This window comes from Clarias gariepinus, chromosome 10, assembly GCF_024256425.1.
Source record: "Clarias gariepinus isolate MV-2021 ecotype Netherlands chromosome 10, CGAR_prim_01v2, whole genome shotgun sequence".
Taxonomy (NCBI): Eukaryota; Metazoa; Chordata; class Actinopteri; order Siluriformes; family Clariidae; genus Clarias; species Clarias gariepinus.
In genome coordinates, this window is record NC_071109.1 from 5,444,136 (window position 1) to 5,471,911 (window position 27,776).

Genomic DNA, 27,776 nt, shown 5'->3' on the forward strand with positions numbered 1-27,776 from the left:
CGCGAGCACACTGAGGATGGTGAAATCACTCGGATCGCGCAGACAGGAAGAAAGCGGGCGACGATCGACACGTCATATCCAGACCTTAATCTCGATGACTAATGGTATTGATATCGGCGATTTGGATGAGGTCACCGTTAAACATGCGTTACATTACACAAGGACGATTCCATATTGTGTGTGTGTGTGTGTGCGTGAGAGAGAGGGAGGGAACTCTGCGATTGCGCTTATACTTAAATATATAAAATATGTTTTTATCCAGAAGATAAATATAATATATATAAAGTGTGCTTTAAAGAAAAGGTAATAACCTTAAACATTTATAAAACATTCAGCGCTTTTAAACATACATTTTGTATTCTGTATTTTGTAACTACACAACTACACATATATAAATATTACGTTTAACAATTCCATTGATGACCACATGGTTAGGCTAGTAGTCTGGTATAGGGGAAAAAAAGTGTATTTAGGCATTTATTTAACCTCCCCCATAAAATATTTGGAGAGTTCCACAAATCACGTGTTCAACACGAAGGTTAACATTTCCCAACGAGCATGCGCTAAATAAAATCAAGTTTTCTCAAACTTTTTTTAAATTTGTTTTTAATGACTGTCAATGTACAACCACATTTATCATAAAAATTACAGAAAGAAAACAAAGCATTAATATCATAAAACAATTCAAATTAAATAGTCTTGAAATTAATACAATGTGTTTCATTTTAAATGCTAATTAGGCACGTGTTTGTTAATTCTTTGCTATACAATTAAAAAAAAAAAAAGTTTATTCTGTAATACATTCAAGAGGATATTAATTTACCATTTTATTTAATAAAAGCTATTTAAAAACTGACAGACCCTACATGGTTCTCAAAGTTTATATTACATTTACATTTACATTTAGGCATTTGGCAGACGCTCTTATCCAGAGCGACTTACAAAAAGTGCTTTAATGTTTACAACATTGGATACATACTTACACTGGGTTAACTAGGTTAATAACTAGGTACCATTAGTCCAACACAACTGAGAAGAGTTTTTTTTTTTTTTTTTTTTTTTTTGGGGGGGGGGGTTAGTCCAAGTACTGGAGAAACAGATGCGTCTTGAGTCGTCGTTTAAAGATAGTCAAAGTCTCTGATGTACGGACATCTAGAGGAAGTTCATTCCACCATCTAGGTGCCAGAACAGAAAAGAGCCTGGATGAATGCCGCCCTCGATCCCTGAGAGATGGTGGGATGAGGCGAGCAGTGCTGGAGGATCGGAGGGAACGTGGTGCAGTGCGTGGTGTAATTAGCGCAGAGAGGTAAGTGGGTGCTGGGCCATTTTTGGCTTTGTAGGCAAGCATCAGTGTTTTGAATTTGATGCGGGCAGCTACAGGAAGCCAGTGCAGGGAGCGGAGGAGTGGGGTGGTGTGGGAGAACTTGGGAAGGTTAAAAACGAGTCGTGCTGCTGCATTCTGGATCAGTTGCAGAGGACGAATCGTGGACAGAGGCACGCCTGCCAGGAGTGAGTTGCAGTAGTCCAGTCTTGAAATAACAAGGGACTGAACAAGCACCTGAGTAGCCTGTGAAGAAAGAAATGGGCGAATTCTTCTGATATTGTAAAGAAGAAATCGACAAGAGCGAGTAAGGTTAGCGATGTGTGGGGAAATTGACAGATGATTGTCCACGGTTACCCCAAGATTGCGGGCGGTGGTTGAGGGAGTGATTTGGTTGTTGTCCATGGATATCACAAGGTCTTGACCTGGAGATGAGTCACAAGGGATAAACAACAGTTCGGTTTTACTGAGATTGAGCTTCAGCTGATGAGCAGCCATCCAAAATGAGATGTCTGCCAGACATGCTGAGATCCGGGTGGAAACCTGAGTGTCAGAGGGAGGAAAGGAGAGGACAAGTTGGGTGTCGTCTGCATAACAGTGGTATGAGAATCCATGCGATGATATGACCTTACCAAGAGACCGGGTATAGAGGGAGAACAGAAGAGGACCAAGTACTGAGCCCTGCGGGACACCAGTAGAGAGTCTGCGTGGGGCAGATGTAGATCCCCTCCATGTTACCTCATATGACCTATCTTTAAGGTAAGAAGCAAACCATTGCCACGCTGTTCCACAAATTCCAAGGCTTGTAAGAATAGATAATAGAATCTTGTGGTTCACGGTGTCAAATGCAGCTGACAGGTCCAGGAGGATGAGGACAGATGAAAGTTTAGCAGATCTAGCAGCATGGAGCTTCTCAGTGACTGACAGAAGGGCAGTCTCTGTGGAATGTGCCACTTTGAATCCAGATTGGTTTGGGTCATTAAGGTTGTTCTGTGAGAGATAAAGAGACATTTGATTATAAACCGTTCTTTCAAGAATTTTGGAAATAAAAGAGAGCAGTGATACTGGGCGATAGTTGTTAACTTCTGATGGGTCCAGGCAGGGTTTCTTGAGGATGGGAATAACCCTCGCCTTCTTAAAAGCGGCAGGAACATGACCAGATGATATGGATTGGTTGATGATGGCTGTGGTGAAGGGAAGGAGGTCTCGTGAGATGGCCTGGAGCATTGTGGAAGGGATTGGGTCTAATGAACAGGTGGTGGGGTTAGATGACGAGATGATCTGTTGAATCTCGTCAGATGACAAGTTGGAAAATTCTGCTAAAGGAGGGAAGGAAAGGTCCTGAGGTTCTGCCGTAGGAGTTTGGTTGAGAGCGAAGGACTGGCGGATTGCTGCAATCTTCCCATCGTAGAATGTGGCAAAATCGTCAGCAGTCAGAGAGGAAGGGGCAGGAGGAGTCGGTGGGTTGAGTAGTGAGGAGAAGATGTTGTGGAGTTTGCCAGGATCATGTGCAGACGCTTCCAACTTTTGTCTGAAGAAGGTAGTTTTGGCAGAAGTCACATCACATGAGAATTTGGAAAGAAGAGTCTGGTAAGAGATGAGATCTGCATCAAGCTGTGATTTCTTCCATCTTCTCTCTGCAGTTCTTAATTCTCTCCTGTTGTTGCGCAGTACATCAGATAGCCAAGGAGCAGGACGAGATGTCTTCCTTGGTTTAGATGACAGCGGGCAAAGGAGATCTATGGATGAGGAGAGAGAGGAGAGTAAAGTTTCAGTCGCAGTCTCTAGTGGTAAAGAGGAGAAGGAGTCTGGGTCTGGGAGGAATGATAGGGTGTATGAAGACACAGAGGAAGGGGAGACAGAGTGAAGGTTTTTGCGGGTAAAAGAGACATTTTGGTGGTTAGGTTTACATAGAATGGGAAGGGTTATAGTGAAGGATACCAGGTAATGATCAGATTTATGAAGAGGAATAGTACTGATATCTGTGACTGGGGAAGGGCGGCAGAAAACAAGGTCGAGAGAATTTCCTGCCTTGTGTGTAGGAGGGCAGCTGTTTAGGGTTAAAGAGAAGGAGTTAAGGAGAGGGAGAAGGAAAGAGGATTGGAGTTTATCAGATGGAAGGTTGAAATCTCCTAGAACAGTGAGAGGAGTGTTAGCAGAAGGAAAAAGACTAAGAAGTATGTCCATTTCATCTAGAAAGTTTCCTAGAGAGCCAGGAGGACGGTAAATAACTAAGATGTGGAGGTTAATTGGAGAGGTTACCTTAACTGCATGAAATTCAAATGATGAAAAACTGAGATGAGACAGGGTGATGGGCGAGAAGGACCACCTCTTGGACAACAGGAGACCCGTACCACCACCTCTGCCAGTTTCTCGTGGAGTGTGAGAGAATACATAGGCAGAGGATAGGGCAGCCGGTGTAGCTGAGTTCTGAGGAGATATCCAGGTCTCAGTTAGTGCCAGAAAGTCAAAAGAGTAATGAGTAGCTAGGGCAGAGATAAAGTCTGCTTTATTTACAGCAGATTGGCAGTTCCAGAGTCCACCTACCACCAGTGCAGGACAATGAGACAGTACTGGAGGGTAGATGAGGTTTCTGGGAGATCTGCCTCTGCTGTGTGAGTAAAAACATCTTGGTCTGTGAGAACTGACAGAGATAGGTTGAAGACACATGCTAGACTGAGGTAACTGTCTATAAAAACTTGTAACTTCTTGGCAAACAAGAGTTTTAAATTAATTCTCTGTGCACTACCTTTGTTGCAGGATATTCTTATTAACCGCTACAGACACTTGTGTCTGTAGCGGAGACACCTTCAATATATGTAGCTAAGCCCTGCCCACAATTCACACCTTAAGGAAGCCTGAAACTACTCTTGATTAATTACCTGAGAACTAATTGCTTTAGTCCTACTTCAATCACACTGCAATCAACACTACCAAACAGCAAAAACTAGGTACAGTATACAGTATGAACTAATTGTGTTTTCAAAAACAGTACAAAAGTTAAAAACCTACCTTACCAGTGGAGAAGAATCCAATTTAGAAAACTAAAGCACACTAAAGTATGAGCTAGATTCACCTTCAATATATGTAGCTAAGCCCTGCCCACAATTCACACCTTAAGGAAGCCTGAAACTACTCTTGATTAATTACCTGAGAACTAATTGCTTTAGTCCTACTTCAATCACACTGCAATCAACACTACCAAACAGCAAAAACTAGGTACAGTATACAGTATGAACTAATTGTGTTTTCAAAAACAGTACAAAAGTTAAAAACCTACCTTACCAGTGGAGAAGAATCCAATTTAGAAAACTAAAGCACACTAAAGTATGAGCTAGATCCACCTTCAATATATGTAGCTAAGCCCTGCCCACAATTCACACCTTAAGGAAGCCTGAAACTACTCTTGATTAATTACCTGAGAACTAATTGCTTTAGTCCTACTTCAATCACACTGCAATCAACACTACCAAACAGCAAAAACTAGGTACAGTATACAGTATGAACTAATTGTGTTTTCAAAAACAGTACAAAAGTTAAAAACCTACCTTACCAGTGGAGAAGAATCCAATTTAGAAAACTAAAGCACACTAAAGTATGAGCTAGATTCACCTTCAATATATGTAGCTAAGCCCTGCCCACAATTCACACCTTAAGGAAGCCTGAAACTACTCTTGATTAATTACCTGAGAACTAATTGCTTTAGTCCTACTTCAATCACACTGCAATCAACACTACCAAACAGCAAAAACTAGGTACAGTATACAGTATGAACTAATTGTGTTTTCAAAAACAGTACAAAAGTTAAAAACCTACCTTACCAGTGGAGAAGAATCCAATTTAGAAAACTAAAGCATATTACATGTGTAAGAATGTTAAAATGAAAATAAGGCCACTGTTGCAAATACATGTTGTATAAACATTGAAATATTTGAACAAAGACAAAGCTGCTCCTGTGTACACGCCTATCTTTGGCAGATGCTAATAAATATTAATGAGTAAGCAAAAGAAACGATTACATTAAGGTGTCAAAATAAAGATGTCGAAAACCAAATCAAGTAAAGATTTTAATTATCATATTACTAAAAAGCTTGCATATTTTACCAAGTTGGCTTTGTGTTCTACATGGTGGTTTAAAAAAAAAATCTTAATGAGGTCTCAGGTCACATGATCTCAGCGCCCCGAAAGGAAGTTTGGGCGTAATTAGCAAACTAAAAGTACAGGCTGTACAAAATTTTCACAAATCATTTTTTTTATATAGAGCTGTGTAAGGCCAAGAAAATAGTGTATTTTTCAATTATTGTGAATTATAAGTAAAATGTGTTGTACAGTCTGAATCAATCTTTAACATTTATTTATTGGAAGGAGTATCCAGTGTCAGTGCTTTGTAAGCCTCAGTTAGTTTTCAGACACAGGAAAATGTTCAGGATAAAGGGAGAGGGGTTGATGGTTGCAGTTTTTCGATGACATGACAAGCTGTTTTTACTATTAACTTCAAGAAACAGAAACAGAGGCAGTTTAGAACTACTAAAGCATAAGTGATAGCAAGAACTTACTAATAGTTAGTTAGCTTTAATAATACTTAAATAACTATTTTTATTATTATTATACATTATGTTGACATTAGTGGTTCAGTGGTAGGTTTCTTACCTGACATATTGAAGGCCCAGTTTTGATTCCCACCCAACGCCAAAACCCCAGCCACTGGATGCAGTGCCGATCCAAAGCTCGGATAAAATGGGAGGGTTTTCAGCGTAAATCCTGTGCCAAGTCGTGTGCAGATTGGAATGGCCCGCTGTGGCGACCCCACAAAGTGAGCAGCCGAAAGCATTAGTGCATAAAACCTTAAAGTTAAGACTCAACATTTATATTTTTAGTGGTCCGAGGTCTTAAACCTGCAACTAAATGGAAAAAATTAATATTGAATTGGGGTATTTATAAAAATTGTGATATTAATCGAATCTGCACCTAGTTATCATGATGATATGGTGTCAGGTCTCCCCTGGATATTCCCTCTCCTGATCTTTTCTCTTACACACTAGGAACACTACACTAGTGTAGGCTTTGGATCAATGTAGGCTTTGGGAGGATCTCAGGATGTGTCTTTATTACGCAACTGGCAACCCGTTCTAGGCTTGTACAGCATCCTGAATCTCTGATCAGACATCCTCTGATCCATTTCAATCCCCTGATTTGGTGAGTATCCATGTTTTAAAGGTGTTTTCCCCCCAGTGTTTAAGATTGTACAAAAATGTTACTAATTTGTCGCATATATAAGTAATTAAAACCTGCTCGGGCGCTGTTTATCATCTTGGCCGGTTACGTCATCCTGTTCGGAGCTAGCTCGCTAGTTTGTATTAGCATTTAGTAGGATGCAGGGTGTTTATATCATAGCATATAAACTTCTTATTTTGTCGTTAGTGTTTTTTTTTAATCAGTCATTGTCATATATTTTAAGGCTGCCATTGAATAGAAATACTACAGTACGCTGTTATTTCCTATTTTTTACTCGCTTTTTGTTAAATCCCGCCTCCTGCGGTCAGGAGCTGTCCTCTGATTGGATACTGAGATATTAAACATGTAGATTAGCCAATCAAAACGCTGAAAACATTCTAGCATGTTTGTTTAACGCCTTAGTTTATTATAGGCTATAATTAATCTCATTCTCTATTTTCCAGTAGTCATATATACGAACATAATCATTCATATATGACCTAATTGACTAGTCTGGCTATTAATTAACTAATGAATCAATTCAAAATATATAAATAGAATGCATTATTGTGCATTTACTTATATAATTAATTAAATGCACAATAAGTGATATCTTGTTTCATTTTCAGTTGCACCTGAGCCGCAGCCCTGCATCCCAAAAAGGAAGACGATTATTTCACCATGAACTCTGATATAGACGGTAAGAAAGCCACTAAGCATGCTGTATTATATTATGAAGATGAGTTAAACACAGGATAATCAGACAGCCATGACCGTCAGGATGTTAAGTATGGGATGTGAGACATGATAATGATGATGATGTTGATGATGTTTTCAGGGATGCTCTATGATTCAGGTGATTTGGAAAACCAGGTGGAGTTGGAGGAGAAGACGAGGCTCATAAACCAGGTCCTGGAGCTGCAGAACACTCTGGAGGGTAAAGACAACATTGCAGGATTTATCTTATGATCTTAAACACCAATTCAAGCATAAAACTAGTGGTTAAAATCATATTATGCATCAATACTGCCTAATTATTATTACTATAAATACTGCTTAATTGGTAAAATCTTTTCTAGAATTTTTGCCTTTCTTTCCATCAGTGTCCAGTGTATGGTCGAAAGTTTGTGGACACCTGAACATCAAACCCGTATGAGATCCTTTTCCAAAGGTGCCGCAAAGTACGAGGTTTTTTTTAATGCAGTGACCTACCAGATTTCTCTTCAGCGGAACCAAAAGGCCCAAACTTCTTAAAGATCTGGAATGCCAGTGTTAGGGTGGGAAAACCTCACAAATTAACAGCTTTAGCGTGGATTTGGACACCCCAGGACCTTCTTATCAGACATTAGCTCCCTAAAGAGTGAAGTTTATTAACAACCCCAGTTACAAAAAAAAAAAAAAGTTGGGAAGGTATAAAAATTGGCAATAAAACCAAAGTTGCTTGTTGCCTTGTACTGTATTGCAAACACTACAACTCATTATTTGATGATTTACAGTTTGAATGTAATTGCTGCACTCATTTGAAAGTCCGGTGACTGGCATCATCATCCTTCAAAAAAGGTTGGGACAGGACCAATTTAAGACTAAATCAATGTGACAAGTAGAAATTACAAGGTGATGAGAAACAAGTGTGTTTAAACAGGTGAACGAGGTGTTTTAAAGAAAGGCCTAGACCTTTTAAAGAGGAATCATCTGACCTGGATTGAGTAACTGTTCCATCTGCACCCTGATGCTTTTTTGATAAATTAGAAGCATTAATATACCAGTAATCAAGCTTTTTTTCCCTTCATAGTGGGCGTGGCTGTATGTATCACTTAACAAAGCCAATCAACTTAATAGTTTACTGTGTTTAAACAGAATGTGTGGAAGAAACAGAAAGGAAAGTGCGTCAGAGCATGGCTTACTCCAAAAAAAAAAGGAATGTAGAGCATGAAAATTTAACCTTCAAAGATGAATGAATAGATCAATATACACTATACGTAAGTATTCACTAAGCTTAGCAAGAATGGACAAAAAATCCCATAAACACACTACTAAACCTTGTGGAAGGCCTTTCCAGAAGAGTTGAAGCTGTTATAGCTGCAAACAGGGCGTATACACCATATTCAACTCTATGGATTAAGAATTTGATGTTATTGAAAATCATATGCATGTGAAAGCAGGTGAGCCAATACTTTTGGCAAAATAATGTATATTTATTCTTTCAGTTTGTCTCATACTGTATGTTTTGAAACTATGGTGATAATAAAAAGCAGTAATGTACAAAATCCGAATTTAAAGCCCGGTATGACGGAGCAATCGGAGTCCTTTTACAATCATTTACAGTCCAGCAGCACACAAATAAAAGTTCATTAAAGAGTGTTGTTGTATTTCATGCAAATACAAGGAAATCTACACGGATATCAAACTTCAAACTGTCCACATGTTTAATGTAGTTACTGAGAGTTGTTGTAGAGTTTTCAATATAGTACAAGGTGAAGACACTTTACAGACAATATTTTTTTTGGTTTTAGGGCAATTTTCATACTGTCCCTGGAACGAGACACGCCTTTAACAATTTTACGATGCATGTGGCTGTAATGGTGAGGTGTCCATAAAATCTCGTCCATACCCTCGTGAAACATAATTTTCCTTACTCATGAGTTCTAATGAATGCTTCCTTCCGATCAGATCTCTCAGCACGAGTGGACGCCGTGAAGGAGGAAAACCTCAAGCTCAAGTCTGAGAACCAGGTTCTGGGTCAGTACATCGAGAACCTCATGTCCGCCTCCAGCGTCTTTCAGACCACCGACTCCAAAAGCAAACGGAAGTAATGGAGGGGATCCTGACCTCCCACTGGCATCTAGAGTCCGTTAACTCTCCCTCATGGTTTACTTTACTCACTCTGTTATACAAGATGCCACTGTTACGTTTACAACTCCTTTTTTTTTTTTATCTGCTCATAATATCACATGACTAAAAATATCATATTAACTTAAGAAGGTGTTGTATTCTATGATGATAGGAGATCATTTTTCTTTTAAGTTGTATTTTATGTTATAATTTTTGCCTTATGTTAGGGCAGAGTATTAAAACATCTAGTTCTAAGTATTTCTTTCAATTTATCGATGCTGTTTATTTTGTTATTGGTTTGTAGGATATTATTATTAGTTCATTGATTGAATATAATTTTGGAGCTGTTTTAGTTTTGATTTTCGAGAGCACAGCAGTGATGAATGTGCCTGTGAAACAGCTGTGTGTGCCATCGCCATGTGTAACCTGATCATTTAGGTGAGTTCTTCAGGTGCTTTTGTTCAGGGAATTGACATTACTGACCTCCGAGTGATTCTCACTAAGGAGTTTTAACAGGTTTGTGTTACAGCTGTGTATACACACACACACACACGCACACACACACACACACACACGCAACATTCCTGAGCTGTATTTAATGTTTGTGTAATGGCGTTTAACCATTGTTTGGTCTTATTAGTGCCTGTTTTAATAAACCTATTTAACTTGATGTCTGGTGCTCCTTAATGTATTAGATGTACTATTCAAGGATTACATGTATTTAAAACATGTACATTTCATTGGTTAATGTCAATATTAATATGATTAATCATTATTAAGGTGCATTTCACTATGAAATTATTATAAGAACAAGTTATAAATTTTTTTTTGTAGAAAAAGTCCCAGTTTAAAATGAATCATGTGCAATGGAGGTGTTTTTTAGCCGCAGTAAAACATTTTAAAGGTGCAAACACCTAAAAAAAAAAATTTTTTATGGTTCTGGCTCACTGACAAAAACGTTCTACCTCCAACGTCGGATATTTCATACTGCACTGACTGCAGCCAAGAAGGTTATTTTCTCAATGTGGCACGAACCCACATTTCCAGCGGATAAAATGTGGCCTATAGTATTAAAAAATATTGCGCTGCTAGAGCGCTCTACAGCAAGGATGAACAGAGCTAAACCCCATACAATCAAAGCATGGTCTGAGTTGATTGAAAAACTTTCTATTATAATAACTAGATATACTAAAGTGTACTGTAAGGCAAATAGTAATACATCCCAGTTGTAGGTAGGTTGTTTGTCACCCTGGAATTTTTTTTAAATTAATTTATTTATTTTTTCCTCATTTATGGTCTCATGTACTTTCTGTTAATGCAAACCCTGGCTTGTATATAGTTGTTGCTAGCTAGGTAAGCTGGCTTTGTTCTTCAATAAATAAACAATCATAAAAAAAAAAAAAAACGTTCTACCTTGATGGTGTCCAAGCACTAGTGAAACACTGGGATAAATGCAATAGTGTAGCAGGAGATTATATTGAGAAATAAAAGGTGTTTTTACTTTTATATACAGTAAACGAGAAGTGTAAAACAAAATAACAAAACCGAAAACAACACAAGACATAGCCTAAAACAGAATAGCAAATGTGGGAAAAAAAACGACGATTCAGTCAAACTGGAAAAGGTCGGTATAGTTTGCCAATGAAATTCTTATTGCTGATTGGAAGAGACATCCGTCACTTAAGACATACAAGCAGTACTGCAGCCATGTGGCATTTAAATGTTTTTGTTTACAGTTAATTTGTTTTTGAATTCGTTATTTTGTGTTTGGCTTTATTTTGTTTTCAGATTTTTGATTGTTATTTTGTTTTGCACTTCTTGACCAACATACTCATAACTGTGTCCTGGTAGTCTGCACAATCAAAAGCCGTTTCACAGAACAGTTCTCTTATTAGAAAAACTGAGAATGTGAAAATCAAGGATATTTCCTATATCCTCAGTTGATCTATAAGAGTATTACAGTATAGAGGATTATGATAGCTGGTGTTTTGCAGCTTTTTTGAAATGCGAGAATTTCTGTAGGAACACTTCAGAAACCTTGTTGGTAAAAGCTTGGGCTTTACGGGTGAAGGGATGTTTACCATTCGTGACATGCAAATGACTAGAAATCAGCTTTTAAAAGATACAATGCAAATGGACAAAAGAGTCGAATTCTAATTCTCTGCAGCCTGTTGATGGTATGTTGATGTTCTCAGTATCTGGATTTACTCTATCTTTTTTCTCTTCTCGTTTCTTCCTCTTCTCGTGCCTGGTTCGGTCGTTAGGGACCTAACTCTACATTTAGACTTCTTTTAAACCATAACAGAATACACACGGTCTCAGGAGTACGAACACAAAGAGATTAGCAAGTTAAATCTTAGACAAAAATAATATTTACAAAACAAAACAGGAGCTCTTTCATAATTTAGAAATTATAAAATAAAAAAATAAAAAAACTAGTAAAATGAGCTGCCAACTAAACAAGACATTTTTTTGCTTGCAACTTTAGTAACATTTGTCTTAATAATTTTATATTTGTTTTATTTGATGTCTTATATAATATATATTTGTTTTATTTTTATTATCTTACTTTATAAAATTATAAATAAATTGGCCATAGTGTGTGAGTGTGTGTATGTGTGTGTGTGTGTTAAGTTACATTCAAGAATATTTTACTTATAATTTTGGGGATTTTGCAATAAATATCATTGCAAAAAAGTGATTTCCCGGGTGAATATGTCTTGGATTTGTTCAAATATATACTGTATAGACAGTATATATTTTATTATTATTATTATTATTATTATTATTATTATCATCATCACGACAACCAAAAAAATATAAGATTATTAAGCCTATTTTAAGACCATTTGGACACTCGTTATCACCTTTTATAATCTGTCAAGATGCATCGTTTGAATAAGATTGATAATTGCAGTTCATTTTGTAGTTTAAAATCTTTACGGAAATGTACAATTTAATGTTTAATATAAAATAAAAAAAAAATCCATAATAATAATAATAATAATACAGCCAGGAAGAATGTCCACAATGTTACAAGCGACCAAATATGCCTGAGAAAATCAATCAAAATAAATATGTCTGATTTCTGTACAGCCAAAACAAAGTATATATTAGTGCTGATTAAATATTTTCATGGTATAGATAGACTATCGAAAATGTGTGTAGCAAAGAAGCTACTTTTGAAGTTTATTCAACATAAAAATAACCAATATCGCTTCTTTAAAAATTTTATGTTGCTAACTTTAGACGTTTTGGAGAGATGATTTTATATGTGCCCTAAAATATAAATTTTAGTGTTATACTGTCTTGCTTGAAATTATAATCATTTAAAATGCAAATTATTAATATTTCTTCATAAGTATTGATACTAAAATTAGAGTAGGCTTCTAGTTAAAGCAAAATTAAGGACTCTTTCCCCCCAAATCTGTAGTGTCCATAAACAAAAGTTACAGACACTACATAAAAGGTGTTTCTTTAAATCTGATAAAAATATAAATGTTTATATTATTAAATATGTTTTATTATTAAATATTTACAAAAAAACAAAGTATGGATCAGGAGATAAGAAGCAATAAGTATTATGAATAATAGTGTTATATGATCCTATCAAAAAATTCACTTTTTCACCTAAGTGAGACACTTTTTAGCACCAGCACTATGTAAAGTATAACTATAACAGTAATAAATAACATTAACTAAGTCAAGAATTACAGACATGAGAACTGTGCCAAAGTGTAATTTATGTAAACATTGTAAAGTTAATTATTTCTCCATTTATTATCCACATGGGCAACGAACATTTCATAAATAAAAAAAAATCACAATCAAAATTTTATTCAAAGTGCTAGACGGCAAAAAATTATAGCAAGTAAAAAATATGCTATCTTTAAAATGTCTTGCTCTATTAGCAGATATTTTTGCTAGTTTTTGGAATTTATTTCTTGAAAGAGCCAAAATGATCTATGATCAGAACAAGAAAAGTTCACTTACAATTTTACTATAATTTGATTAGAAACTAAATCTTAATAGTCCTATATTTGGTTTGTTGTAAACTTTATAGATAGATAAATGATAAACTATAGAAATATAAGTAGATTTGGCTAGATTCAAAAATATTTCACTTGCTAATATTCTAAGATGCTAAGATTTTTTGCAGTGTAGTTTGCTTGCCAGTGTTTCATTTCTTTCAGCAATTTGTTTAAACAAATACAAGATATGTTTATTTATTTAGGACAGAAACTGGACTCACCTATATGAATAAATAACACTAAAATTAAATCTGACCTATTCCTGTTTTAATAGGAATAAAAACCCGGCTATACACCAATCAGCCATAACACTTAGACCATCGCCAGGTGAACTGAATAACATTAATTCAATATAACATCAATGATATACCAGTGAGCTGGTGAAGCATTATGGACTCCCAAGGCTCATTTATAATGTTATGGCTAATTGGTGTATATACTTTATACATTTAAATCCTTTCTAGAAAAAACAAACAAAAAATCTAAACAAAAAAAAATTTATGACAAAAATGGCATTAAAAAAAACTCTTCAATTTAAAAAAGAAACAGTTGATGTGACATGTATGTCATTTAAATAGTTAATTCCATAAATTTCTATAAAGTACCATACTGACTTCTGTCATGTTCACTTCATTTCTGGGATCCCGCCGTCGCGACTCCTGTTTAAGGTAGGGCGTTTCATGGAAATTACATGCATATGAGGTTAAACTGGAGTGTGCTGCACGCATACGGCATGTAAACAAGGACGCATCATTGAATTGAATGCAGATTTGGACATATGTCATTTGGAAAGAAAGAAAAAAACAATGAAGATTACCCCTGGGTGATGTATTTGGGGTAAGTGAACACGGTAAGAACTGTGATGTAATGACTCAGAATCATTCTAAAATAGGTCCATTAATATCTGCCAAAATACAGAACATATGTCACTTTTTTTCCCTCTTCTTGTGCAAATGTAGGAGTGTTCAACAGTGTTTACGCCAAGTTCCTACGCTAATTACGAATTTGAGACAAATCCGCTGAGACATACATGAAGTAATTCTCAGCTTACGTTGTTGTGCTGGTTTTAACACACACACACACACACACACGCACACACACACACTGCAGCAAACCAAACTTCAAAAAAGTAGAAAGGTTAGTAAGGTTGCGATGTGCTCGTTGCCAAACTTTTTTTGACCACCGGGGGCGCTGCTGCTCAGAAAGAGACTGCGAGTTTTTTCTTCATTTGGTCCTCTTGAATCACACTTGAATGAAGATCTGTCGAAGAAAAAAATGAAGAGCACGAGAGAGAGAAGGAGAAAGAGAGAGAGACTGATATTATATCGAGTTATTATTTTAATTCAATTACCTTAAATTAGTTGATTGAGAATTTAAATAAAAATCTGTTTTCATTTTTGTGTGGAAAGTTGAGAATAATGCATGATATTTTCTTAAAGGTTTCGAGCAAAGGAAATGTTTTGGGACAGAAGTTCGGACCTTTTTATGTTAATAAAATGTAATGAAACGACAAGCTGAGAGACAGACAGACAGAGAGACAGACAGGGAGAGAGAGAGAATAATTCTAATTTAACACAGAGTGAGGGATCACAGTTTAGAGACAGAAAATGAAACACACACAAAAACCTATAATCCCCCTAAACAGAGACTCTGTACACACTGTGAGCTACAGCAAGCAGAAACAGAGTCTGATCTGAAACACCACGGAATTAGACGGGAATTTCCGTGAATTCACAGGGTTCGTCCCAAACGTCTCCTCTCTGAAGACGGAGCGGAAACTCATCAAACGTGATGGAGGTGTGGTATCCACGCTTCACCGTATGAGGACCACGGATCACCTCTAATCTAATCTAATCTAATCTAATCTAATCTAATCCTAACACTGTCTGTTCTAATATTACTTATTGCTGTGTAATTTGTATCTATACTGCATCTTTCTATACTACTATGTCTATTTATTGGACTGGTTTTGTTGTTATTTAGAAATAAAAATCAGAATTCTATTTTTATTTCTTATAATTTGCTAATGATAATCTGTGTATATCGCTTGTTATTTTAATTTGCTTTGGCAACATTGTTAATGCAGTCACACCAATAAAGCACACTTTAAATTTGAACAGAGAGAGAGAGAGAGAGAGAGAGAGACAGACAGACAGATAGATAGATAGATAGACAGATTGATATTAAAAGTGAGAATGAGAGAGATAGAGAGAGAAAAGGACAAAAGGATACATACTACAGAAAGAGAGCGAGAGAGAGAGAGAGAGAAGAGAGGGAGAGGGATACAAAAAGACAGACAGATAGACTAACAGAGAGAAACAGAGAGTATGAGACAGACACATACATAGACCATTTTGTAAATGATTTACGAGACCTACTAAAGGGATGTGCGTTACAGCGACTAAGGGTTTTCTCTAAGGGTTTTCCTCCTCCTCCTCCTCCTCACGTCATGACTGCGTCACTGTAACTCATATCCTTGACTGGCTTATTGCTCTGGTGGCCAACTATGTGATGATGCTCATAAAATACATCTGTACAGGTAATGAGGAAATAAGGGTAAAGTGGAATGTTCACCTGTATACACTCTCAGACAGATTCAGTTTGTGCTTTATTGTATTTCTAATCACATTTGTTTTTTTATTTTTTATACGCGTTCCCGGTCATCGTCACTTTCCCGTATACGAATCAGTGAGAAAGACCCCTGAACCCTGAAGTGAACTCAGGATACTCGCTGGATTTGACTCATCAGACTACTACGTATGTCAAAGGATATTGATAACCTTAGATACGTGCTCTATCGCATATGTCGCATTAGTGTACAGTAGTGTATGTAACCCACTGCGATGCTATAGCGCCATAAATACTTTTAGAATTTGTTTACGTAAAGAAATCTTTTTATATAGATTATGTATTTAAAATGTAGAATATTCTCTTCCAGATGGTGGATTTAGTGTAAGGACCCATGTCATTAGTTCAAGGATGTGGTATCCTCTCTGTTGACTTGGAGCTTCCACGCTTAGCCTGATGAGGACGGGGTTAAAGCAAAATGCAGGAAGAACTTAATAAGGACGTATTTAACGATGGCGTTGACCAGTTAACGGTGTAAAATACCTCTTAGTGAGTTCATTGACGTACTACAAGCATGGCGCAGACGGGAAACATTGCATGTCGTTCTAAGCGAGTCGTCATCGGCACGTAACTTTGTTGTTGCTACATCAACGCCATTCTCTATGACCACATTAGGTCCATGCTATGTTGTAGAAGACTGCATTAAGTTCGTATCATGTTTCTTTGGTTTATGCGTCTATGTCACGTACAGTAGTGCGACCCCTCGACAGGAGCAGCCAAAAAAACACCACTGGATCCAATTCCATTAAGTGGACACGATGAGTGTGTGATAAGCACCTGGTAAGAGTGCAGTGCCATCTTTAATAACTCGAGTTTGGACCTGGTGAGCACATAATTGTGTGTGTGATCGGAAATGAATGAAAAGATGATAGACGCATTGAGAACCTGACATGAACGTGGCTACAAAGTAGTATGAGCTCGATAAATGCACATTTTCCCGTTTTTGACTTAGTTGCCGCTTCTATATTTTTGAGGACGCAGTAGTGAGAACTTCATGGTCTTTGTCACGGTGTGAAGGCGACTAATTTACTGCAGATCACTCACTTCGCTCAGGGCGACCCAGGAGTCTGAAGCGGAATGGACAAAGAGACGCATGGCTTCAAGGTCACGTAGCTCTCCGACAATTGGTCCCTCTGCTAATCCGTTTATAAAAGAGCCTGCAAGCGCACAAACACACACACACACAAAGACGTAAAACATACTGAAACAACAAGCGACACTTAGAAAACCTTTTATATAATAACAAATCTTAATGCACATGCTTCAGTTGAATTGAAGTAAATAAAATTCAGTGTAATTTAATTTGATAAACTTAATAAAAAGTGAACATTTTGATTCCCGTTTGATTTGCATTGTTTTTAAGCAAGCTGACGCACACGGTATGGTCAAAACCGGCACAGAATAAGGGTTAGGTTATTCTACTTTCTAGATTTACACTTTCATTACTAGATTGTTCAGACTGGGCGAAAAACAGGATACAGGATGTAGCAGTAACATGTGCACCAGCTACAGATATGCCCCCCACCACACACACACACACACACACACACACACACACACACAGTATATACACTATAAGGAAATAAGTATTTATCCATATACTTCAATATGAAGTCTGTCCCCCTTTTGTAGCTATAACAGCTTCCACTCTTCTGGGAAGGCTGTCCACAAGATTTTGGAGTGTTTCTGAGGAAATTCGCGCTATTCATTCTGTAGAGCATTTATGAGGTCAGGTGCGAATGTTGGAGGAGAATGAGAAGGCCTGCCTCCGTTCCAGTTCATCCTAGTCAAGTTCTTCCACACCAAATTCATCAAACCATGACACAGTCACTGATTTGTGCACCGGGGCTACAGTCATGTTGGAACAGAAAAAGGTCCTACCCAAACTGTTCCCACAAAGTTGGAAGTATGGCATTGTCCGAGATGTCTTGGTATGCTGAAGCATTAAGATTGGCCTTCACTGAGGATAAGGGACACCTGAATTCAAAATGAACAGGTTTGGTCATAATTCCATACCTGTCTAATTAACAATTACTAGTATGATTCTAAATAATTGGCAGAAGCGATTATGGGTCCAAGCACTTTCTACCCCTTAGTGAAAAAGGAAAACCAGTAGCCTTTACTTCCATTACTCTTGTGTATAAGAGGTACACTAAACTGAATAGCAATAAATACATTAAACCAGTGGAGGGGGTGTGGTGGCTCAGTGGGCTGAGTCTGCGTTGCTGATTGATAACTCGGGGGTTTGAGTGTTGTATACTTGAGCAAAGCCCTTAACCCTTCAACTGCTCGAATGTATTAGCAGCTGTTTAGATTTAGTGCTTGTCCCAAGCCCGGAGTAACCTAATAGCATAGGTTGCTTCAGTTTGCAAATAGACCGCCCAATCTTAGATCCACCGTCTTCCTTAGAAACTTTGAACTTTTGTCTGAAACACTTGGTTTCACAAGAAACTTGAAAACTGCACTAAACGTATTTGCATAAAATTGTTCTTATCATCTGGTTATTTATAAAGTACGTAAATAATAAATGCAAACACTGAAAGCAGGTGCATGAAACACTTCAGCAAGGGTTAAAATTCACAGCTGTTGTGTCACTTGTCATCGTTCTTCTTCTTCGCAGTAGTATTATGAGTCTCGAAAATAGTATTAATCATAATTATTTCTGTGATTTTTTAACATTCATAGATCTGGGAAGTGTAGGTATAATTAATAGCCAATGTATATATTGTCGTAATGAATTATAGGCACAAGCACTGGTTACGGGGCTAAGCAATTTCTGCCTGTACTGACAGATATACACATGCTCCTGATCTTAGAATGGTTAGAATTATTAATTAATTAATAATTAATGATTTTTTTTTTTACTTTTTGTAAAAAAGTGTTATTAGACACTAATTATAAGATAAGTTCTCTGAGTGCAATCAAGGTAGTCTAGGCTAAGCTATTATGTTCAGTGGGTTAGATGTAAAGTAATTAACATGTATACATGAGGTCATTGGTTCAATCCCCGGCATCTCTAAAGGTAAACGTTTTGGGCACAGTGGCGATTCAAATGCTTAAAGCTCTGGGTTACTGACCAGCAGGTCTTGGATTTAAGCCCCAGCACCACTGAACTGCCACTGTTGATGTTTTAAGCAAGGCTCTTAACCCTATCTGCTCCAGGAGTCCTGTATCCAGGCTGACCCTGCACTCTGGCCAGTTTTCTAACTGCGAAAAAATTATTTCACTGTGCTGTAAAGGACATGTGACAAATAATTGAATCTTAATATTTTAACACAGAATGAGACATAACCCCCTCATACATCTGGGACAATCTGTAGTCTAGAAGCCAAAATAACCATCCATCAATGGGATACAGCCATTGTTGAAAACTCATCATCCTCTTTAAAAAATCATTCTTTGGTCTGCCAAAGTCGCTTATATATAATACAAAACACAATGTGATTAGTCTGATTAGATCCATGCCCGAGTACAGTGTATCGTTCTTGAGACCACTCTTTCCAGCGGACTCGGGGACACCGTTTTCAGAAACGATCCCCGGGGGCCCTAATATGAAAACGCCCTAAGAGACCAATCGACCTAGTCAGTCTACGTAGTACTTTCCTTTAAGATTTGTTACAAGATTGTCATTGATTTGAAAGAATTCGGACTTAGAAAAGTTCTTGTCATTGGTTTTGTATTTGGCTTTATTTTGCAGAAAGCTTTTTTATAAAATATCAAGATGGCTTTGAGTAAGTACTGTAAATGTGTACTATACACAAATCACAGGTGGCTTAGTTCGCAAACAGACGGTGAATAATAATAGTTTCACAAGTGCATTTTTAAAAATAAATGGTCTTTGTATTGCTCTATGTAGCTGTTGAGTGGAGTGGAGCTGTTGGTGTAACTGTGGACACGACTGCAGAAACGAGACTGATGCGTTCTCACTGTCACATTTAATACCATTATCCTGTTCTGCACATTCTGCTGATGACCTGCTTATTTTATGCTATATACGATAAATGTAAAAAGGTGAACCCAGGTGTGTAAATTTAAATGACACGCTTCAGTAATCATCGTACCCATAAACAAACACAGCTGTTATTTTCTCATGCAAATTGTGGTCAGCACTGTGATATTTATGGCAATGGGCAGAAACGTACAGTGAGCTTATGGTTATGCTCTTAAAATATTTATAGATGTTTTGTTTCAGGTGTATGCCAAGCCTTCAGTGCATGCTATGTTGTCAGTGATGGAACTGTTCCTGGAATTAAAGCGTTGTAACTGTACAGGATCTGTTAGCTCTCAGATAGGAACTTGTATTACGTGTTTATTAACCTTTTAACATCATAAAAAAGGCAATGCATTTTTTTATTTCTTTGGGGCAGTAATAAAAAAAAACCCTTCCAAATAATAATAATAATAATAATAATAATAATAATAATAGTCTCTTCCAAATGGTTGAGATGTCACTTCATGGTAAAAGTATTGATAACCTTATATCGAATACCAATAAGACTAGGTGCTATGGTATGCACTGTAAATCAAGGGCATGGAGTAAACACATATGATAACAGTTATTAACAAAAACATATTGTAAAAATAATTAGCAAACAGCAAACTAAACCACACAGAACAGATCACAACAAAGCAGTAGTATCGTAGCAATTCAACCAATTGAACACTAATTTAGGACACCTTTGAACAAGCAGCATGAGACAGTTTAACACCATTTCAAATTGAAATTCCCTAGCATCAAATACAAAAACAACAACAACAACAACAACAACAAAAAACACAATAAGTCAAATGGACTTTATGTGTGGTGGAACATCAAAAAATGTTCTGTGGTATTATATCCACTGTATTTCTCATGTCATTCAACGAACCATCCAAAAAGGGATAATATTTAAGGACACAGAGTCATGCAGTAGATTTGTCTAGCAGAGCTCAACCAAATGGTAGAGATGGCTTATTCAGATTAGGTTTGAGAGGATTTTTCGATTACAGTGATTGAGTTTTACCAAGAAATTGAGCAGATTGTTAAAGGGTTAATTTTAATAAATCATTTCCATGATGACAAATTTGTGATTAATAATCATAGTGTACTATGATACTTTGTATTTTAGTAACATAACTTGCATCATGGATATGGCGAAAGGATAAAAAAATCAGCGGAATTCTTGAAGAAGCAAGCAAAAGTTTAAGTAGTTCCAAGGTCAAGACTTAAATGTATGCCATAAATGTAAATGCTTACCTTTGATTAAAAAAACAAGCGAACTGTGTAAATTGTAACAAACATTAAATACATTTTAAATGTTAAAAATGAGTTCACTTTTCATAACGGATTATTTTTTCCCCTTAAACATATTTATGTGAGTGTAGGTCTATAGTGTGGAAACTACGGTAAGGCTCACATTTAGCCTCCTGGCCTCGTCATAAAGGAGCCATTTAAATCCTTTTATCATGCAAATGACACCTGGAATTAAACTAGAAAAAGAGTGACCTGAAGCAAATGTAAAACAAATGACGATACCTATTATGATGAAGCCATCATCAGAAAGTTTGCAACATGGAAGCTGTCCCTGTTCCACACGCTCCCTTACAGAGATCTGAAACACACAGATACACACACACACACACCCACACACACACACACCTTTAAGTCTGGACGGCAACTGAAAGTACTGTATAAATGATCACATCTTTCAGTAAACCTAGAATTACAACAGGAAGTGTCCTGAAACCACAGACACGCTGTCTGTGCTGTGTGTTTGTGTCTCTCTCTGTGTGGGAGGAAATTGCACTCGAGTGTAGCAAGTCAACACACTAACCCACTCTCACTTACACGCACACTCTCACACTCGCACACACACACACACACCCACACACACGCAAGGCTTAATGTCCTTATGGAGACCGTCTATTGACAAAATTATTAATGAGCCTAATGAATAATACACTACACTTAAAGGTCTTACCTAACCTTATCATTAATAAATTAGGAATTATGATAACAATCATCAATAAATTAAGTAATAAATTATTACTTTTGTAAAGTACTTTTTTTAACATACAAATAAACAAATAAACAAATAGGCAGGTTTTCTTGTGTGTGTGTGTGGGGGGGGGGGGGGGGGGGTATCTCATAAGGTCAAAGAGAAATTTGGGCCCGACCTAGATTTAAAACATACACACACACATAGAACATGGTTGATCTGGGATGCCAGATCGCGTGTGTGAGTGGAACGGTACCTACATCACTGGAAAGCACCTCCACGGTGGTGTTGTAAAACTTATCTCCATTCACTTCGATATTTCCACTTCTGAAGAGGTACCTAGACACACACGCACACACACAAAACAGTATTAGTATTAATTAAAAGTGACAAAAATACCTTAGGGGTTAAATTCTGCAGTAACAACGTGCAAGTAAAGTCCTTGAAGCCAACAAGTCATAACTGCTAAACACATCAGAGATAAGACCGATTATTAAAAAAGTTGCAAATAACTCATAGAACTGAAAAAGCTGCGTGACCGTGCAAACAAGAACAGCTGCTAAACGCCCTGTTTCATCTCAACAACCTAATCGCTGATTGTACACTGTTCAGCAGTGTACATTTACACTGCTAAAATCATGACAACACATCATGGTGAATATAGGCGAGTTCTAATTAATGAAATACTAACTACTGAATAGCTATAAATATGTTATATGTATTCATATGTCTTATTATTATATGTATTTTCTTCTTATTTATAGGCCACATTACATTTACTAGCATCCTTACTAAGTAAAAAAAATCAACAGGGCAATAATAAAAACAATCAATGTTTATTTATTTCCCGTTTTTATGATCCCAGTAAATGCCTCTTCCAAACGGTTGAGATATCACTTCATGGTAAAAGTATCAATATGTTTTATAATAATAATAATAATAAAAAAGTCCTAACATTTTGCAACAGAAGAAATGCTTTTGAGAATGAGATCCACTGAATTTCTTGTGTCATGCTACAGCACAAAGCATACTATTTAAAGACACAGCATTTTACTGGCAATTCGTTTAGCTTATTTCCTCATTTTGTGGAACACCATGCATGGCACAAGAGAAAGGGAAAGAGCAAAAACCAAACCAGAACAAAGACACACCTGCCACTTCCTTTAAAATAAAGGTGTCCTTAAATATAGCATCCTACATTTAGAAAAAGATATAATCTACACACAATGTGACAGGTTAGTGTCGAGTTTATCATTTAAACACCTAACATACAATGTTTAATATGAAATAATATAATGTTCAATAACGATAACCATAACACTGTAATGTTATTTAAAAGAAACCATGTTTATTAATGAATGTATGCTTTATAAATGAATTCATATAGTACTTGTGTTGCAGTGATCTGTTACAAGTGTAATTTCATGTTAAGTACGAGATAGCTGACAATAATTAGCTAGAATTTTGCTAGAAATTTCACAGTAGTAGTTCAGGCTATACTGTAGGTGTAAGGGACTTTCGAGAACAAAGGTACATTTATACTTCTGCAGCTATAAATTGTATTAGCTGCTAAACTACGTTCCCTTTTTAAAACGTTCCTTTGGGAATGTTAAACAAGAATTTCCCGCCAGTCTTCCATTGTTTTTAGCTTAAACACAATTAACAATGAAAAAGCTTTTATCCTCAAATAGCAGAAATGTTTATGCTAATTTCATTACTGTCATATGATTTTAACATAATGTGACTTTTAGGTTGTAAATCTCATGATTTACGTATTACCATTTTTAAAAGACAGAGTTTCCACTCACGAAAAATACACTGCCTGGCAAAAAAAAACAAAAAAACATCAGTCAACATTTCAGATGGGTTAAATTATTGGGCTCCATTAAGCAAAGAAAACAACTAAGGAGATGTTAAGTTACTAAAAGTAAATTTAGAAACCTTTGAAAAATTATCAAAACCTGGACGGATAGTGTTGAACCGTCAACTTGGGTGACTTACACATTTAATAATGTTGCATAGAAAAAAAGCAACAGTAAAAACCAGAGCTGTGTTTAATAATGAAAGTACGAGCATTTCCACACACACACACACACACACACACACTCACAGGATTGTTACTAAACAGGTGTGTTTCCATAAGAAAACCACTTGTTAGTGAGACTCAGAGAAACAGTTCGCTAGGAAGCACAGACTCTAGAGTGATGAAAAAAGGCCATGTGGTCTGATGAGTCCAGATCCTATTTCAGAGCGATCGCGCGTATACAAGTGGCAGCTGTACACAAGCCTCATCAATTGGCCAAGTCCAGACTGAGTAATGTTAATTGGCAATAAAATGTAGTCACAGCTGACGACCTGAATGTACTGAATAACCAGGTTATTATAGGATGTGGAATCATTTTCATACATGAACTGGCCACCACATTGTGGACCGTCATCAAAGCTAAAGGTGACTGAATGAAACCTTAGAACGAGCAATTGGTTTTGGCCAAGCAGCATGTGTGAGTGGAACAAAAATAAATCGTTAACTCATATTTCATTAACCTATTAAATAGAATTAGGTAGATTTGCAGAACAAACTTCACTTATTGTAGTAAGATAGACATAATAACAAGAAATAAAAAGCTACAAGAAACTACATATAATACATTTTTGAGTGTAGCTACAAATTAATTGACTTGCATCTCATGTTTGGCTTTTTAAATCAGAGTTGGCCCAAATTAATTGGCTATTCGTTAACATGCAAAAGCTATAAAATATAGATTTTTTCTTTAATACTACAACATTTGTGTACATCGGAGTGCCGCAGTGTATCACAATGTCAATTAATACATTTGTATGCGTAAGTGCTTGTAGGCAAAATTCCGAACGCCAGAAACATCCTTTGAGAAACCCACACTGATTTCTGCTGTTGCTAGCAGTGCACGTCCTGTCCTCACGGATGTCACTGTTTAATACGTTCACTACTCAGTGATTGTGATTACGATCTGCACTAAGAGAAACACTACCCATGGGACGCCCCTTTAGCACTTGTTTCCTCTTGCTTTCAGTTGAAATGTCAAAAGAACAGTCTGATCTCTGGTTTACTGTAAAACACACACACACACACACACACACACACTCGCTTCGGTAAATAACTCAAGGGAGTCCGGAGAAGTAAATCTACAAAGTTGCTAGGTTTACTCTTTACGGTTTGTCGCTATTTGGGACACGGATCCAGCGCTGTTGGGACACACCTTTCGGAAGAAATACGGTTTTAGAGTTTTAAATAAAGAAAGAACTGCTTCGAAAACATCTGACTTAAATGCTGAAGCGTTTCCTCTGTCATTGTTTCATTGCTCGTCCTCACTTTCGTCATGTGGTTTCTAGAAGAGAGGTCAACTCAAATGTGCTTAATGCGCGGTCTGAATCGGAAGACGCTTTGCTTAGACATGACTTTACAATATGCTGGACGCAATGCTGGGGGCTGATCGTGGATTCTTGCATTATTGGGATCTGACATTTAAAGTGCTCTATTTATTGTGTATTAATTACATTTATTTATGTAGTATTTATATCAGTAAAACTACTCTAAGATCTGAGAAAGCATCATAAATGTAAAACTTTTATTTATTGGAAGGCAACATTTGCAACATATTCCATTATCTTACTATTTCATGTAGATTATAAAGAAACTGAAACCGATACAGTATCCTGTGCTCAACTAAAGAGCAAAACTTTTCCATTTCGTAATTAACTAGCTTCAAGTGGTGCACACACACACACACACACACACACACGCGAACGCTTATCTAAAATCCGTCTACCTTGTGATGCTTACTCATTATAACATGCAGCACTCGGAACAAGGCTGCGTCAGTGACATTCTGCACCAATTGTTTTTAAATAACTTTGTATTTGGTGAGCCGATCATGGCTACTAATTAATAAGCAGCGAGGTCAGAAATTTTTTATAAATATCAAAATTTCTGCGTTTTTAAGAAACAGTCTGTTCCTCTTATCGTCCAGAATGTGTATAGCCGTGCTGAATAGTAGCTCACTGTCTGCCCGCATGCACAGAGCGGTAAGGTCACCCCGGGGTCGCCTCAATCACAGCTAGGAATGGCTTTTATTTTTGTCTTTATTATTATTTATGCAATAATGGTTTTAGCCTTTTTACGGCATTTTCACAGCAGGCACGATTAATTTGTACCGCGCTCGAGAACTCACCTCTACTTCATTGGCCAGAGTTCACATTGTTATTTTTGTGCCTCATACTCGGGTATACCTGTGCATTTACACCCTCCGATACAGCCGATGGCAGTGTAAACCTATTTGGTTTGTGAGCCACCATTAAACACAGAAGAAAAGAAGAGAATGAAGAAGTTCATTGAAGTCTAATATTATCAATATTTTGGGAAAAAATGTCGAGAGTAAGGTTGGTCGGGGATGAGATTTCGGAGGAGACAGACGGGGCACTGACGACATATCAGTCCATATCTGATTCGATCCGAGTCTGGAACGATTGTGTTCTCACTGATCAAAATAAACCTAATACATGATTTTGGGGGTCAAAGTGTTCTCTAAAATGATGCCGGTAGCCCTAGTGTGAAAACACCCTACTCTCAGCAGAGTCAGGTTCAAGCTTTTTGAGGACTCCTACTCTAGGTGCTTGAGTGAGATTTGACGTACAAGATGTAGCTGCTGCCTAAAAAAACATAGCTTTTCATACTCAAATTATTCATGCTGGTTGTTCTTAAGTGGCGAATGAGGTTTGTTGTGTTAAAGCTTATGGCGGACGTTCCCTCACGTTGTTTTGCTTTGGCAAAACTTTGCATATTTCAAATGTGACGTCTTTTAAAGAGACTTGGTAACATACCCAGACTGGTGACGGCATGCTGATATGGCTGTCGACTCGTGTATTTGGCGCCATGGCGACAGTATCGGTTTATGTGACAACCGATTGACAAAAATGAACTGATTATCGGCTGAATTTGATCAGCGGCCGATCGATTGAAGCACCCTTGGTTTTAAGAAGGTCTTAAATCTTAGAAGACGTCAATATCATGCAGGTTTGCAAAAATGTAAATGAGTGTAAAAAAAAAGAGAACGAGCCATAACAGCCTCACTGAGCTCTTTTTAAGCCTGTTTAAGAATATTAAGGACTTTTTACTAATCTTAAAATGACAAGAACCATACCGATAAAAACATCAGCCACTGACATGGACAAAGGCCACGCCTCCTTTACCATACTGACTCGGACAATGGCCACTCCTCCTTCACTGTTCTGACTCAGACAAAGGCCACATCTCTCTTTTACTGCGACTGTCAGGCACAAAGGTCACTTCTATTTTCGTGTGCTGCCATTGACAAAGGCCAAGACTGCTTGAATGTAGTAACAGGCACAAAAGCCGCACCTCCTTTACTAGACTTGAATGCGCTCACGTGGTGCTCTCACCTTTTAATAGTTTGAGGTGTGTTGAACCTGATAAGAATGTAATCTCCTTTGTTGGGTGAGAAAGCCCACAGGAAGTCTTCACCTCGATAAGCCCTGTCCAGTGTATGGCTCTGATAGTGCTTCAGGCTGGTGCTCAGCTCGGCCGGCGGGTTATGGTGGGCTTTATGCAGGACCTGCTTCCCGAAGTCTTTATCCTGAAAAACACCACACACACACGTACAGGGTGAGATCGACTAACTGATTCGTAATTACTGAATATTATTTCCAAGTTAACATTAGATTAGATTTAATTGTCATTGCACGTGTTATCTTATCTCCTAGTCTATACCGCTTTAT

The 27,776-nt window shown here is 37.2% G+C and overlaps 2 protein-coding genes across 3 annotated transcripts in view; one reads left to right on the forward strand and one right to left on the reverse strand.

Annotated features, from left to right (window-relative positions):
- The first annotated feature begins 6,359 nt into the window (after window positions 1–6,359).
- Window positions 6,360–10,037, forward strand: scocb (short coiled-coil protein b). The gene is made up of 4 exons (XM_053505600.1): window positions 6,360–6,517; window positions 7,165–7,235; window positions 7,374–7,472; window positions 9,206–10,037. The coding sequence occupies exons 2-4, from the start codon at window positions 7,217–7,219 to the stop codon at window positions 9,346–9,348; spliced, it is 261 nt and encodes an 86-aa protein (XP_053361575.1). The 5' UTR covers window positions 6,360–6,517; window positions 7,165–7,216; the 3' UTR covers window positions 9,349–10,037.
- Window positions 10,038–12,931: 2,894 nt separating this feature from the next.
- The window catches only part of zgc:154054 (Alpha-1,3-mannosyl-glycoprotein 4-beta-N-acetylglucosaminyltransferase B-like), a 32,114-nt gene continuing 17,269 nt past the window's right edge, over window positions 12,932–27,776 (reverse strand). For both annotated transcript variants that reach the window (XM_053506209.1, XM_053506210.1), the window contains exons 11-15: window positions 27,441–27,634; window positions 22,265–22,343; window positions 21,542–21,617; window positions 17,071–17,183; window positions 12,932–14,658 (exon numbers count right to left, since the gene is read on the reverse strand). In XM_053506209.1, the coding sequence (XP_053362184.1) occupies window positions 14,641–14,658; window positions 17,071–17,183; window positions 21,542–21,617; window positions 22,265–22,343; window positions 27,441–27,634 (480 nt within the window). In that variant the 3' untranslated portion in view covers window positions 12,932–14,640. The remainder of the gene's footprint in view (window positions 14,659–17,070; window positions 17,184–21,541; window positions 21,618–22,264; window positions 22,344–27,440; window positions 27,635–27,776) is intronic.

Excerpts from the sequence above, each read along its gene's own strand:
- scocb (XM_053505600.1), top strand. Across the intron at positions 7,473-9,205 it reads GCTGCAGAACACTCTGGAGG|ATCTCTCAGCACGAGTGGAC; the intron begins GTAAAGACAACA and ends CCTTCCGATCAG.